This window comes from Sus scrofa, chromosome 18 (genome assembly GCF_000003025.6).
Source record: "Sus scrofa isolate TJ Tabasco breed Duroc chromosome 18, Sscrofa11.1, whole genome shotgun sequence".
Classification (NCBI taxonomy): domain Eukaryota; kingdom Metazoa; phylum Chordata; class Mammalia; order Artiodactyla; family Suidae; genus Sus; species Sus scrofa.
Window position 1 is genome coordinate 19,327,622 of NC_010460.4, and position 16,808 is coordinate 19,344,429.

General features: G+C 41.4%; 1 protein-coding gene across 8 annotated transcripts in view; it reads right to left on the bottom strand.

Annotated features, from left to right (window-relative positions):
- AHCYL2 (adenosylhomocysteinase like 2) overlaps positions 1-16,808 on the bottom strand; it is a 181,614-nt gene that overhangs the window by 67,396 nt on the left and 97,410 nt on the right. Inside the window, exons 1-2 of one of the 8 annotated variants that reach the window (XM_021078828.1) lie at positions 4,630-5,197; positions 4,282-4,363 (exon numbers count right to left, since the gene is read on the bottom strand). The exons of 2 other annotated variants lie outside the window; for them this stretch is intronic. In XM_021078828.1, the coding sequence (XP_020934487.1) occupies positions 4,282-4,338 (57 nt within the window). In that variant the 5' untranslated portion in view covers positions 4,339-4,363; positions 4,630-5,197. Of the gene's footprint in view, positions 1-4,281; positions 5,198-16,808 lie in introns of those variants that run through there. 5 more of the 8 variants (XM_021078831.1, XM_005657759.3, XM_021078830.1 and 2 more) reach the window with 5 other exon arrangements.

A 16,808-nucleotide genomic window follows, 5' to 3' on the forward strand; every position in this document is an offset into this window, starting at 1 on the left:
ATAGACGATCTGTTTGCCCTATAGAGGAGCATGCTGGGAGAAACAAATTCATTCCTTTTCAAGTACATAAAGCAGTATTATAAAGGGTGGTGATCAGAGTTCTCTCTCTGTATCTCCATTTCTTAACATTTCCAGTACTTAACATCTGTAATCCTCATTTGCAAAATAGGAACAATAATACCTACTGTGTCTATCTCAAATGTGTGCTAAGAAAACAAAATAATGAGGAGTTCCCATTGTGGCTCAGAAGAAACGAATTGGACTAGTATCCACGAGGATGTGGGTTCCATCCCTGCCCTCAATCAGTGAGTTGGGGATCTGATGTTGCCGTGAGCTGTGGTGTAGGTCGCAGACATGACTCAGATCCTGCATTGCTGTATAGGCCAGCAGCTGTAACTCAGATTTGACCCCTAGCCTGGGAACCTTCATATGCCTCGGGTGCAGCCCTAAAAAGCAAAAAAAGAAAAGAATTATGTGAGAGGGTTTTGGAGATGACATAATGATACACAAGTATAAAATATTAACTTTTTTTTTTTAGGTCAGAAGTTCTTCATCGAGAGCCCATGGATTTCTAGACACTGTAAAATAGAATGTAAATTTTTGTGCATGGGTATGTTTTCCTGGAGAGAGGGTCCGCAGTTTTCATCAGTTTCTCAAATGGTTCTCAGCTTTAAGTGTCAATCCTGACCCAGAGTTATAGTCAAGCTACCTCTACTACTATTAGAGGTTTATGTCTCATTTCCAAGTAGGTATGGCTCAAGCATTCTTAGAGACATTTCTCCCTTCCAAGCCAAATGAGCTGCTGGAACAAATTCTTCACCTATAAAAGGGATTACTTCTAGCCAAAAGAAAATCGGGTAACCAGCTGGCTGGATACTCAAGAAAGTCAATCAGATTTCCTACGGAAAAGTACCAAGAAAGGCTGAGTGGGAGGAGGAAATAATAAGATGTAGAAACCAAAAAAAAGGTTACTGCTGATCTCCATGCACATAAGAGGAGGTATTTCTCACCTACCACTAGGGACTAAAGATTTCTCAGGGGAAGAAAAACATTAATAAGGACAATCTTTAAATGGATGAGCTTCCCAACCTTGTGGAAGTAAAACTGCATGAACAGGGCTAAGAAAACCCAGCACATGAAAATAGCTGAGGAGCAGAGGTTCTAGCAGTTTTCCAGTGACTGATGGAATGTTAACTCGAAGCCCTGCCTTGTCAATTCTCAAGACTGGGGTTCTTCAAACGTCGTTCTGGCTTATTTCTCTGCTGGGAATCAGATATGTGAGTACTGTCAGCTGCTGTCTGTGGTTTTGAGCACTATTCTCTGAGGGGTATGCGAGTTCCTTTTCACCAAAAGAGGAAGGTATTATAATGTACTTTCTCTGCTAAATCTGCCCCCTGAAAGAAGGTTTGAGAGCCTCGTCATATTTCCTTTGGGGCAGGGATAGTCTCAGTGGGAATTTCATTACATTAATATGTAAACTGGAACCTGTGTCAGACGTTTGTTAAAGCTTTCTTAAATTGAAAATTTCACCTAATGTGGTAACTGGCTCCAGCGTTTTCTCTTGGGGGAAGAAAAGGACCTCACAGGTAAGGTCTGGCAATCTAGAGGCAAATACACCAGAGGGTGCTCCGAGGCTCACTTTGGTGGCTTAGTGGATATGGGTGGCAGCCTAATGAAGCACTTCCAGGCCAGGTCAGAAATGAACAACTTAACATAGTATCTGAAAGAAAGCCTCAATCTTTGGCAGGGGAAGGAGAGCAGATGAGAAACCGAGTTACTGAAGACAAGCTCCTCTCTACTTTTTCTCATTGCTGTTTTAAAAAATTTACTGATTAAAGATATCTTCCTGGAGTTCCTGCTGTGGCTCAGTGGTAACAAACCCAACTAGTATCCATGAGGACTTGGGTTCAATCCCTGGCCTCACTCAGTGGGTTAAGGATCTGGCGTTGCTGTGAGCTGTGGTATAGACCGATCAGACCCCTAGCCTGAGAGCCTCCATATGCTGCAGGTGTGGCCCTTAAAAAAAAAGAAAGAAAGATATTTTCCTGGTTTTTGAGTGAGGGGGGCCAGGAAGTCACTAAATAAGAAAGGTGCTACACTGAAAAAAAAAAAAAAAAAAAAAAAAAAAGCAGAGTTGTGCTTTATTAAAGAACAATTTCTAAAAACTGGGAAGCCTTAGGTAATATCTTTTGAGTAACAGTCACACTAAGTCCTTTAGGACAGTTACCTTGTTCACGAAAGTAAAAGGAAGGTAAGTAAGGTAAGTAGGTAAAAGTCCAGTAGAAGCTCCTCTTGAGAGGATGTGCTTCCGTGTATTCTTTATGAGAATAAGGGTCACCATAAAACCTGCGTTCATTCTAAACTGGCACACTAGTGTTCTGTGGAATTCTTCTGTAACATTCCTTTATAGAATTGCCAAAGGTTAATATCTTAATGTGGACCCTCACCTAAGAAAACCAGAATTCCTACTCCCCTTTATTATTAGTGAGTGGCTGGAGATTCAAAAACAAACTTAAAACCCGACTAGAATTATTACTTGAAACCTTTCCATTAATTCTAAAACATTACATTATTTAAAATAAACTTGTGGGTGGGGAGGATTTCTTTTGATCCAATGTTTTAAAACTGAGCACAAGGTTCTGGAATAACATTAAGGACAAGAACAAAAGTAATAAACCCAACAAAAATAATAAACAATAGTTGTTACAGGAGTTGAAACGTGGTCTCATCAGTTGGGCTTCTGTTAGGTCTACTGTATATTCAGTCTTATTATCGATGGTTATTTCTCTAAGTCCATAATTCCATAAACACTGAAAAGAACTTGCAATATGTTATTAGTCTAACCAATTTTCAATAAGGAAATATATATATATATCACACAAACTGGTATACAGAATGTAAGAAATCAGTCTAGACTCACAGACTTTGAAACACTTATGGTTTCCAAATGAGACAGGTTGGGGGGTGGGGGATACACTGAGGGTTTGGGATGGAAATGCTATAAAATTTGGTTGTGATGATCGCTGTACCACCATAAATGTAATAAAATTCATTGAATAATAATAAATAAAAATTTCAACAAAACAAGAGAAATCAGTCTAAACCTGGAAGAAAGCAGACAGTTAAGAACACGAGGACAGTTGCTGTTTTCAAATAAAAATTTAAAGTTAGATCTAAAATATAAGGTTTTACAACAACAACAACAACAAAAGACAAAAAGACAAAAGACAAAAAAAAAAATAATAAAATAAAAAAAGGAGTTCCCGTCGTGGCGCAGTGGTTAACGAATCCGACTAGGAACCATGAGGTTGCGGGTTCGGTCCCTGCCCTTGCTCAGTGGGTTAACGATCCGGCGTTGCCGTGAGCTGTGGTGTAGGTTGCAGACGCGGCTCGGATCCTGCGTTGCTGTGGCTCTGGTGTAGGCTGGTGGCTGCAGCTCCAATTCAACCCCTAGCCTGGGAACCTCCATATGCCGCGGGAGCGGCCCAAGAAATAGCAACAACAACAACAACAACAACAACAAAAGACAAAAAGACAAAAGACAAAAAATAAAAAAATAAAATATAAAGTTTTATGTGCTAGTTCTTATCAACAAATAAGTCCTTATTATAATTATATTTTAAAAAAACCCCAAAACCAAAGCAAACAAAAAAATCCCAAAACAAACAAGCAAAATATTTACCAGGCAAATAAAGTATTTTGAAGAATATTACCAAGAAAGCTACATAGTTCCTGCATTTTAGAAAGACACGTACAAAGGAAATTTGGGGAAATGTTTTGACTGGCAGGAGAAAAATGGGCGGATAGGAGAGAAATGTCTTAAGTCTTTTCAAAGTTAGAGCATCATGTTTATAAGTTCTATTTTTGTTTTTGTTCCCCCCCCCCACTATTATTTTTCTTTACCCCACGAGGAATAAACTAAGCATCAGCTTCCAAACAGAATGCAAAGCAATCACAGGATAACACAATCCATGCACAGCACCAGCAGCAGAGGGGAAGCTCCAGCCCAGAGCAGACAACCGGGCAATATGCTGACGGACCAGGCAGCTCTCAGACCTTCCCAGCGCGCTCATAATTAAAAAACAGGGGTTGAAAAAAAAAGAAGAGAAAGCAGCAAAGGTGACCCAGGAAATAGGAACCGATCAAAAATTAGAGTAATAACTGTTTTCCCAAGCTCAGGTTTTGGTAGGGACTTCTCACAAGTGATCCCTGTCACCTGTCAGAAATGGCTGCCTCATTATCAAGAAACGCAAGGAAAAGCAAAGTGACCAAAAAACTCACCATCCACTCAGGCACGTGAAAAGCTGAGGTGCCCTCTTTACCGTCCCAATTCTCCATAGTGCAGCCTTGGGTAATATATGTCCTGAAGCAAAAGGGAAAGCTGGTTTGGAAAGGCCAGGGTTTTCTGAGTGCCCCAAAGCAGAACCAAACCTAGTGATTCAGAAGTTCACAATATCTAGCAGAAGCGGCCTCTCCTTTCACAGAGGCTTCCTATTAAAGTCAAGATCATTAGTCAACTGCCTGACAAGTCCCTCACTGGCCCTTACTTCAAATCTTCTGCTTTTGATTCAAACCAGAGCCGATGCAAGGTTCTGCATCTGGGCACTCAACTTCCTACTGGGCACTCACTGTTTACGGCTACCCGAACACTCTCTCCCCACCTCCCCCAAGGGGATTTTCTGCAGCAACAATAGTCAGGCGCCCTTTCCTTGCCAGTGTGTAAGGCATTTGTTAATTTTCTCCCGCCCCTTGGAACACGTCATCGGAGGTGCTGATACCAAGATCAATAAGGATCGAGGTCAAGAAGGCACACCCATGTCTCCAGAGTTGCTCGATTTGGATCTGTAGAGTAAACAGGCGTTTCCTTGAAATCAAGAGTTCCTTATGGCTTTCAAGTTTAAACAGTTATGCAGAAGCTCCCCATCTACTCACACCGGGGATCTGGCACCACACTCAGGCATAACTCAAGTTAAATTCTTATTGCACAGGAGATTCAGATGGCGCCAGGGATGATCTCTAGCAAAACCAGAACTTAGCTCTGAAGAAAGTTCTGGGACCACAACTCCCTCTGCTGGCTCCCTGTGCTGCCAGAAGACAGATGCCCTGGGTGGATGAGCTGCTTCCCTGAGGCTAGTCAAGAGCTACCACGGTGTGGGCAGGTTTAGGGGGAGCCAGGGTTTCGAGTCAAGACCAGTGCTGCCCCTTTATTTTACACATACCCGTTTGTGCCTCTTAGTGTCCTACCCCTATTTTGCCCCTCCCCACGTTCCCCCTCCCCTCTGGTAACCACTCGTGTTTTCTCTACTTTTGTAGTCTACAAGGATAGAAGGTACAGCACAGGGAATATAGCCAACATAAGTTTTTTTTTTGTTTTTTTTTTTAGAGCCACAGCTGCAGCAAATGGAAGTTCCCAGGCTAGGCGCTGAATTGGAACTGCAGCTGCCGGCCTACACCACAACCACAGCAACATGGGATCCAAGCTGCATCTGCGAGCTACGCCACAGCTTTCAGGGATCAAACCCACATTCTCACGAACACTATGTGGGTTCCCAACCTGCTGAGCCACAATGGGAATCCCCTTCTAAATAACTTTAAATGGAGTATAATCTATAAAAATATTGCTGTATACCTGAGACTAACATAATTTCCCAAACAACTATACTTCAATTTTAAAAAAAGGGAGTACCCACTGTGGCTCAGCAGGTTAAGGACCCAACATTGTCTCTGTGAGGGTGTGGATTTGATTCCCGGCCTCTCTCAGTGGGTTAAGGATCTGGTGTGGCTGTGGTATAGGCCACAGCTACAGCTCTGATTTGACCTCGGCCCAGGAATTTCTGTATGCCACAGGTGCAGCCATGAAAAGAAAAAAAATTTTTTAAAGACTAGGGCTGCCTCAAAGTCCCTATCTAATGCTAGCTTTTACTCACAGGATTGGTTTCAGAGAGAAACAGCATGTCAACAGAGCCGTCACATACACTACCACCTTAAGGGACCTCAGGGCTGCTTCCTCCTTATGTCCCCATACCTGCTCCCACTCTGTACACACTTTGGAAGTTTGGAAATAAGACAAAACTAGAGTACCATATTATCCAATAAGAGTACCACAGATTTCAGGCACAAAGGAAGCCCAACAAGATATGCCTGCTTTGGTCTCCTTCAAGGACCAGGGACTCTTTACAGTGTTAATTCCCATTGCAGAGGATGATTTCTCTGGAGCTGAGAGTCATAATATTACAATTAGGATTATAGGTTCATGGCCCTTGAGGGCTTTCACTGGTTAAAAGAATGGTTCTTTGGATATGGAACAGAAGACAGGAAGGTAACTTCTAGGGGAAGAGGTATTACTCTAAGATGCTGGAAAGGGCAGAATTCAGATGACTGACCTGGGGGTCCATGCTTAGAGAGAAAGACAACTGAAAACAGATGGGGACTTGCTGGGCCAGGTGAATGCAGAGGTGTCAAAGGATCAGAGATCACAGGGCAGGTGGAGACAGAATACCAAGAGAGAACAGCAGCGGAGGAAGTATAGGAAGCTGTAGTCATAGAAGAGCTATGGAATAAAGCAATTTGAGTGATGGCAAGATATAGAAGGTCGATGAAATGCAGGAGCGATTTGAGGTCAGGGTGTCAATTTTGATAAGGCCCTCTGAGAGCAGGTTAATTTGGACAAAGCAACCTCCGTTTACTGTCCTCTGTCTGCTCTCCCTTTTATTTTATTTATTTATTTATTATTGATTTATTTATTGTCTTTTTGCCTTTTCTAGGGCCAAGGGATCTGAGCCTTGTCTGCGACCTACACCACAGCTCATGGCAATGTTGGATCCTTAACCCACTGAGCAAGGGCAGGGATCGAACTTGCAACCTCATGTTTCCTAGTCGGACTCGTTAACCACTGCACCACGATGGGAACGCCTCACCTGGGTTTTAAATGCAACATATTTAAAAATGATTGCCCCATCTTTCCTTTCCGCCCACCCTTCAAACAAGTTTCTTCTCACTCTTCTATCACTGTTCACTGTTCCTTCAGTCACCCAGATATAAAACCTCAGTCATGTTCGATTTCTCCCTTTTCCCCAGTGCCCAGAACAATTGGTTACTAATGGTTTTTGAGCCCTCCTACCAAGCCTCTCATCTCTTCCTCCCTGTCCATTTTTATTGCCTCCTAAAAACCCTCTGTAAATCACTTCCAGGAGGATCTCCCACTGCTTATTATCCCTATATACCCTGTATCCCCAGGTAAGCTGTATTACCTGCCATCTCCTAAAGGTAGACTGTACAAGAGAGAAGCTAAGAGCACTGGTCTTGGAGTTAAACAGACCTCGGTTCAAATGCTGGCTGACATGTAACTAACCTTTCTAAACCTCCAGTTTTCTTTTCTTTTCGGCTGCACCCATGGCATGTAGAAGTTCCCTGGCCAGAGATCAGACCCACGTGACAGCATGCCACCAGGGAACTCCCCAAACTCCAGTTTTCTAATCCATACAATGGAAATAATAATAGTCCTCTCACAGGATTGATGCAAGGATTTTTTGAAGTGCACATGGGAGTTCCTGCTGTGATGCAGTGGGTTAAGAATCTAACTGCAGGTGCTCAGGTCGCTGCGGAGGCATAGCTTTGATCCCCAGCTCCGTGCAGTGTGTTACAGGATCTGGCATTGCTATAGCTGTGGTGTAGGTTGCAGCTGTGGCTTGGATTCAATCCAAGGTGCAGGAAGTTCCATACACCATGTGTGTGGCAATAAAAATAATAGCAATAAAGTGTAGATACTTAATAAATGGTCGCTCTTACTCATGTCATTGTTATGCTGTCTCCTTTGCCACCTTGATGCCTTTGCTCATGCATTTTCTCAAACTGAAACGCATTCATTCTGCCACAGAATCTAACCTAAAAAAAAGTTATCTCTTTTCTCTAATACTGTTACTTTGTCACAACACTATTTTCACCTTTCCTCATATTTCAGTTGTGTGTGTGTGTGTGTGTGTGTGTGTGTGTGTGTGTGTGTTATCCCTCATTAGATCCCAGGCTCTTCAGGGCTTAGCTTTGATTTGCCTCGAGTGTCTGGCATTCGGTGTGGGCTTAAGACACTGTCCAATCTTGTATGCTGTACATATACCTTATAATACTCTGGGGCAACTTGCAGAGCCAATGTGTTCTACATATTTATGTCCATTTTATAGGATTTGGAACATTATGATATCTACCAAGGCTTCGTTATACTACCGACCAAAGCAACGACTTATTTGTGGTGAGTCCTTAATAGGTTTTTAGTCTTTAATTATAATATTATCACTGCAAGAATATACAATCTGCTTTCCACTGCTTGATCTGCATCAATTATAATCCATTATGATCTGTATCATAAGGAAGCTTTTCAGAACAAATCAAGGCCAAAAGACGTTTTCTGCTGTACATCAGAAATTAACACAACACTGTAAATCAACTATACTTTTTCAATAAAAAATAAATAAATGGAAGATGACTGGCCTCATGGTAGTGCTAAAACATAGACTTTTGGTTGGGAATAAAAGAATAAGCATAAGTAAAAGATATAACTTTAGCAGGCTAAATTAAATGTCATTTTAGCTGTAACTTTTTTTGTTTTTGTTGTCAGTGTATGTTTTAACTAAAATAGACTTCCTTTGAAAACTATATCTGTAATGACTCTGAAACAAAAATAAAACAGTAGCTATTACATTCAAGAACTGAAGGTCTATTAACTGAGTGGGACTGCATAAGGCACAGGGTATTGGTGTAAATACTAGTTATAAAGTTGTTTTCAATCTGATTTAATTTTACCCTACTGTGCCTTAGAAGATATACCTATAGCAAGGGCAAGAGTGAGGCCCCTGCGCACCATTATCTATAATAACTACACTTAGCATTTAGGATCTTGCAATTTGAAAAGGTTACAGAAACTGCACCTGCTCCTGCAGCCTTCAAGCTTTACAAAAATTGACCCAGTGTGTGAACAGCTCCAAAGAATCTCATTTCATTGCAAGAACATCAACTTGAAGCTCTATGTGCCAATAGTGTTCCTTCCAATGGTGACTTTTTTGGGGGGTAGGGCGGGGCTTGACATGCAGCAGCTTACTGTGGGATCTCAGTTCCCAGACCAGGGATTGAACCTAGGCTGCAGTGGTGAAAGCACTGAATCCTAACCACTAGACCACCAGGAAACTCCCCCCTACCAGTAATGATTTGATACAAGCACCATCATTAAGTAAGTGAGGGCAAGCCAGAGTGACCACCTGCTTGGGGCTGGAGGGTAAAGGACAGGAAGTTAATATCTCCAGGGCCAAAGTTAAAAAGAACCAGGCAAATAACGGAGGAAAAAAAGAAAGAAAGAAAGAAAGAAAGAAAGAAAGAAAGAAAGAACGAACCAGGCAGTGGTAAAGAAGTAACTACAATGGCAGAAGAGTTTTAAATAGGAGGTGATAAGTCTGGAGCCTAGCAAGTCATAAGGCACAGGGCAAGGAAGACAAGATTGTGACTGGTCCTCTATTCCTGACTTGTCACTAATGGTTTTATTAGATTTTGGCAAGTCACCTAATTACTCTCCTCTTCAGTTTCCTTATTACAAAATAAGTGGGAAGTGGGTAAGAGGGCACTGTGGAAGGTTAGAGCTGGTTCCTTCCAGTTCTGATATTTCAGTATTTCTCATCCACCCGGTTTCTCTGAGGCCATAAGAAAAAGCAGTAACTACTCCTTAGTCATCTAAGTGACTTAGCTTATTGCAGAGGCTAAGGTTCTTACCACCGAGTTCAAAGTTCCAGCTGGTCAATTATAAGGCTGGCTGAAATCTGCTAGGCTTTAAATCTCCCTCGCCCCTTCAAACTTGAAATGCCCACATTACCAGAGCAACTGGAGTTGTTCAATCCTCTGACCCCACAACTTAAATATTAGGCTTCCTACTTCTTGGTTCCTCAGTAATCTTAAGACTCATATCCCACAGGTATTTTAGGCTCCACATGGAGACATATCAGTACTGGGAAAGACCACAGGCTTTAGAGTTATATAAGCTTGGGTATTTTTGTTTGTTTGTTTGTTTGTCCTTTTAGGGCCGCACCTGTGGCATATGGAGGTTCCCAGGCTAGGGATCTAATCGAGCTATAGCTGCCTGCCTATGCCAGAGCCACAGCAACGCCAAATCCGAGCTAAGTCTGCCACCTACATCACAGCTCACGGCAATGCCGGATCCTTAACCCACTGAGCAAGGCCAGGGATCAAACCTGAAACCTCATGGTTCCTAGTCGGATTTGTTTCTGCTGAGCCACGCACAACAGGAACTCCTAGGTTTAAAGACTGGCTCCATTACTTACTAGCTGTGTATCTTTAGGTAAGCTATATAACTTTTTGAGCCTTTGCTTTCTCATCCGTAAAAGAGAATAAAACCCTCCTCATACTGAAGTTATAAAGAGTAAAGAATACATAGAAATACATAAGAGCACTTAGCATTGTGCCAACTATTTTGTTCAACACTAGACATAGAAGAGTAGTACCAGATGGATTTGAATCTTCAGTCATCACTTACCAACTGTGTAACTTCAGGCAAATTACTTATCCTCCTTAGTTTTCTTATCTGGAAAATGGCACATTAAGAATATCTACCTTATATGGAGTTCCCGTCACGGCTCAGTGGTTAACGAATCCGACTAGAAACCATGAGGTTGCGGGTTCGATCCCTGGTCTCGCTCAGCAGGTTAAGGATCTGGCATTGCCGTGAGCTGTGGTGTAGGTCGCAGATGCGCCTCGGATCTGGCATTGCTGTGGCTCTGGTGCAGGCTGGAAGCTACAGCTCTGATTAGACCCCTAGCCTGGGAACCTCTGTATGCTGCGGGAGCAGCCCTAGAAAAGACAAAAAGACAAAAAAAAAAAAAAAGAATATCTACCTTATAGAATTGCTGAGAGGATCAAATAAATTAACATATATAAAGTACTTAGAATGGTGCCTGGAATTTGTCATGATATTTATAATGATATTTATAATTTACTATTCTTATTAATCACAACACATTTAAATTCATCTTCTCTTCTTAGATATGGTGAATACATTCAATGGAACCACAATTCTTTTCCTTTTTTTTTTGGCTTTTTAGGACCACACCCATGGCATATGGAAGTTCCCAGGCTAGGGGTCGAATTGGAGTTACAGCTGCCGGCCTACACCACAGCCACAGCAATGCAATATCCAAGCTGTGGCTGTGACCTACACCACAGCTCATGGCAACATCAGATCCCCAACTCTCTGAGTGAGGCCAGGGATCGAACCTGCATTCTCATCAATACTAGTCAAATTCGTTTCCGCTGCACCACAATGGGAACTCCCGAACCACAAATATTTATTGAGTGCCTATCATGTGCCAGGCAGCAAAGAAAGACAGTCCCTGCCCTGGTGGTGCAGGAGAGAGAGAGAGGCAATTAGATAAGTAATTACCCAAAAAGTGTGCAAAATGATAAGGTAAACACAAGCTGCTACGGGAGTACATGGCAAGAGTACCAATCATGTGTACTGGGAGTGTCACATCCAAGAAAGGTAACGGATGAGCCGGGGGTACCTGGTGTGCATTGGGTGGGGAGGGGAATGAGAAGAGTGCTCCAGATAGAAAGAACATGTTCTCCACATCATCTCTTGCAATCTGTCCTAGCATCTTCATACCTACTGCTTAAAGCTTGACCGTCATCCTAGCCATCAGTGCTTCTTAAACTTGAATATGCCTACAAATTATCTGGAGATCTTGTTAAAATGCTGATTCTAATTTAGCAAGTCTGGAATACATCCCAAGAGTCTACCTTTTTTTTTTTCTTGGCCACGCCGCAAGCATGCAAAACTCCCCGGCCAGGGATCAACCCCACACCACAGCAGTAACCCATGCCACTGCAGTGACAATGCCAGATCCTTAACCCACTGAGGCACAAGGGAACTTCTGAAGATTCTTTATCTTTAACAGCTCTCAGATGATGCCAATACTGCTGAGACTACACTTTAACGGGGCCTAGATAACTCCATCCCTGTGATAGTCTGTATCGATTCATTAAATTAACATATTTATAAGTGGTTATCATCAGCACAGTTATTTAAAAATATGATTACATCACTCCTGGTTCATAATGCCTCAAAAGCTCTCCACTGTCTTCAAATTCATACTCCTTAGCACGACACACAAGACCCTTTATGACTTAACCTCTGCATACTTTCTGAGCCTCAGCCCTCAGCTCTCTGAATTCCCCCACATTCCCACTTAAACACACACACACACACACACACACACACACACACACACACATACCTTACACACATACATCTTCCGAAATGTAGCTTAGCTCTAACTTCCTTCAGTACATATTTCCAGCTCCTGGTCTAGGTTAAGAATCAACTCTCTAAGTTACTGAGTAATCGCCCAGACTGATCTCTATTACAGCACATATCAGTACTAATACTATAACTGAACATTTGTTTCCACACTAGGACTGCAATAAATTCGAGGGCAGATATGATATGTCTCATTCCTGTATTCCAAGCACATAGCAAACAACCAATGAATGTGTGAATGAAAAGAAAAAAAAAAGACTTAATCTAGGAACAGCTAACTCAGTTAAACCCCACCTGAAGGGTAAAAGGAAGGAAAAGGTTACATTTAGAATGGATAAGCAATGAGGTCTTAATGTATAGCACAGGGAACTGTACCCAATCTCCTGGGATAGAACATGATGCAAGATAATATGATAAAAAGAATATATATACACACACACATATACACACACGTATATATATGTATATACACACGACTGGGTCACTTTGTTGTACAGCAGAAATTGGCACACTGTAAATCAACTATACTTCAATTTTTAAAATATGAAAGAAAACAGGGAAGGAAAAGGGACACAGGTATGAGTAAGAACTGACAAAATCATAAAAAGAAACATCCTAACAAAAACTATGCCTAGTACAGCTAAATGTACCTCCTTGCCACTGACTGATCCAGCCACTTTTACAATTAAGGAATACAGACGAGAGAACACTAAAGCAGGCACCAAGCCACCTTTCCCCACTCCCTGCTAAGTCCTCTGGAATCTGGGAGTGGAGTGTGGACTTAAATCCTCAATCTCCTGACACAGCTAATAGAGTTCCACTTAGGTCAGAGTTCAGTTTGCTGCATAGTTAGCACCTCTAGCTAAAACTGTTCTCAAAAAGAGGTCACATTTAGACTTGAAAACTTCTCCTTAGACTTGAAAACAACCAGAATAAGAGTGGGGAGGGATCTATATTCAGGGCCCTCATTTTTATCACATAGTAGGAAGTGGGAGAAGGGTGTAGGATAAGATAATGAAACATAATGCCATTAAGTAAATGCGGAATGTGGATTTTTCACATTTCTTTTCTTTAAAATTAAATTGACATATGACTTACCTATGGAAAAAGTATACAAGTCAAAGAGTTACATTTCGATAAAATTTCAAAAGTCAGCACACCTATGGAACCACTATCCAGATAAGGAAACAGAACACTACCAGCACTCTAGAGTCTTGCCCCTGCCCCTCCCCCCCCAGTTATTACCTTCACTCTTCCCTAAAGGGAATCTCTGATTCCTATCACTACTTATCAAATTTTGAACCTGATATAAATACCATAAAAGATCTATTCTTAAGAGGCTGATTTTTTCTGCTCAATATGCTTCTAGGAGTTATCCTAGTATGTCGCATTGAGGAGTTCATTATTTATTGCCTGAAAGTATCTGACTGCATATTCATATTCTTTATGTATGCATATTCATAAATTATTGAATCCATTCTCCTGCTTAAAGTTTGGGGGCCTTCAACAGGCACATGAAAAGATGGCTCAACATCACTAATTATTAGAGAAATGCAGATCAAAACTACAATGAGGTACCACTTCACACTGGTCAGAATGTCCATCAATAATAAGACTACCAATAAGAAATAATGGAGAGGATGTGGAGAAAAGGGAACCCTCCTACACTGTTGGTGAGAATGTAAATTGGTATAACCACCATGGAAAACAGTATGGAGGTTCCTGAGAAAACGATATATAGAACTACCATATGATCCAGCAATCCCACTCCTGGGCATCTATCTGGACAAAACTTGCATTGAAAAAGATACATCCACCTCTATGTTCATTGCAGCACTATTCACAATTGCAAGTCATGAAAACAACCTAAATGTCCATCAATGAATGAATGGATTAAGAAGATGTGGTACATATACACAATGGAATACTACTCCACCATAAAAAGAACAAAATAATGCCATTTGCAGCAACATAGATGGAACTAGAGATTCTCATACTAAGTGAAGTAAGTCAGAAAGACAAATACCGTATGATAACACTAATATGTGGAATCTAAAATATGGCACAGATGAATCTATCTACAGATCAGAAACAGACTCGCAGACATGGACAGCAGGCTTGTGGGTGCCAAGGGGGAAACGGGAGAAGAAGGATGGACTGTGAGTTTGGGGATAACAGATGCAAACTGTTACATTAAGAATGGATAGGTGGAATTCCCCTTGTGGCTCAGCAGTAACAAACCCGACTAGTATCCATGAGGATGTGGGTTTGATTCTGGCCTCACTCAGTGTGTTAAGGATCCTGTGTTGCTGTGGCTGGCAGTTGCAGCTCTGATTTGACCCCTAGCTTGGGAACGTCCATGTGCTGCAGGTGCAGCCCTAAGAAGCAAAAAATAAAAATAAAAATAAAAATGGATCGGCAATGGAGTCTTGCTTTATAACACAAGGAACTATATGTCCAATCATTTGTGATGGAACATAATATTAAAAAAAGAATGTATATATATATATGTCTGACGGGGGCACTTTGCTGTACAACCGAAATTGACACAACAATGTAAATCAACTATAATAAAAAAAAAATTGGGGGGGGGGTCTTTTCTTTTTGTCTTTTTCGAGCTGCACCTGCTGCATATGGAGGTTTCCAGGCTAAGGGTCTAATTGGAACTGTAGCCGCCGCCGGCCTATACCACAACCACAGCAATGCAGGATCCAAGCCAAGTCTGTGACCTATATCACAGCTCAAGGCAACGCCGGATATTTAACCCACTGAGCGAGGGCAGGGATCGAACCTGCATCCTCGTGGGTGCTAGTTGGGTTTGTTAACCACTGAGCCATGATGGGAACTCCTGGGGGTCTTAAAATATAATGTTGCATGGAGTTCCTGTAGTGGCTCAGCAGAAACAAATTTGACTAGCATCCATGAGGACGCAGGTTTGATCCTGGCCTCACTCAGTGGGTTGAGGATGCAGTGTTCCTGTGAGCTGTGGTGTAGGTCACAGATGTGGCTTGGATCTGGCGTTGCTGTGGCTGTGGTGTAGGCCAGTGGCTTCAGCTCCAATTCAACTCCTAGCCTGAGAACCTGCACATGGCAAGGGTACAGCCCTAAAAAGACAAAAAAAAAAAAAAAAAAACCAAACAAAAAAAAACCCACACAACAAAATAATGTCGTTGTGAATGTTCTTGTTTATGACATATTTGATATGTATGTAGGAGTGGAATTGTTGGATTATAGGATATGCATGTGTTCAGCTGGAAAATGTCAAGCAATTTTCCAAAATACTTGTACAACTTTACACTCCTACCAGCAGGATATCAGTGTTTCAGCTGCTTCGTATTCTTGCTAATGCTTAGTATTATGGGTCTTTTTACATTTTAGGTATTCTAGGTAATAGCGTCACATTGTGATTTTTGTTTGTTTTGTTTGTTTTTGGCCACAGCTGTGGTAAGTAGAAGTTCCTGGGTCAGGGACTGAACCCATGCCCACAGCAGTGACCCAAGCCACTACAGTGACAACAGTGGCTTCTTAACCCAATACATCACATGGGAACTCTGTCATATGATTTCAATCTGCATCTCACTACCACCACTACCACTGCCATTGCAACTGAGCACATTTTTAATGGCCTATATTTTATTGATGTACATTTACTCTATACCCACTTCACTGAGCGTTTTTAACATGAATGGATGGTGAATCTTGCCAAATGCCTTTTCTGCATCTATGGAGATGATTGCATGATATTTATCCTTCATTTTGTTAATGTGGTGTATCTAATAGATTGATTTGAAAATACTGAACCATTCTTGCATCTCTGGAATAAATCCCACTTGATCATGATGTATGATTCTTCTAATGTACTGTCAAATTTGGTTTGGTAATATTTTGTTCAGGATTTTTGCATCTATGTTGATCAGGATTACAGGCCTATAACATTGTTTTGTGTACTAAAATATACATAAGGCTTGCCATTTTAACCATTTTAAAGTGTACAGTTTAGTGGCAATAAGTACAACCGCATTGTTATGCAACCACCACCACTATTCATCCCTAGGACTTTTTCATTATCCCAAACAGAAACTCTATACCCATTAAACAATAATTCCTTGTTCCCCTTCTCCCCCAGCCCCTGGTAACCACTATTCTACTTTCTGTTTCTTTAAATTTGACTAGGTACCTCATATAAGTGGAATCATATAATATTTGCCCTTTTGTGTCTGACTTATTTCATTCAGTGTGATGTTTTTAAAGTCCACTAATATTGTAGCATGTATCAGAATTCCATTCCCTTTTCAGGGCTCAATAATATTCCACAGTATGTATAAACACATTTTGTTTACATATTATTCATCCATTGATGGACATTTGGGTTATTTCTACCTTTTGGCTATTGGGAATAGTGCTGCTATGAACATGGGTGTACAAATATCTGTTCAAGGCTCTACTTTCAATTCTTCTGAGTATATACCCAGAAGTGGAATTGCTGGATCATATGGTA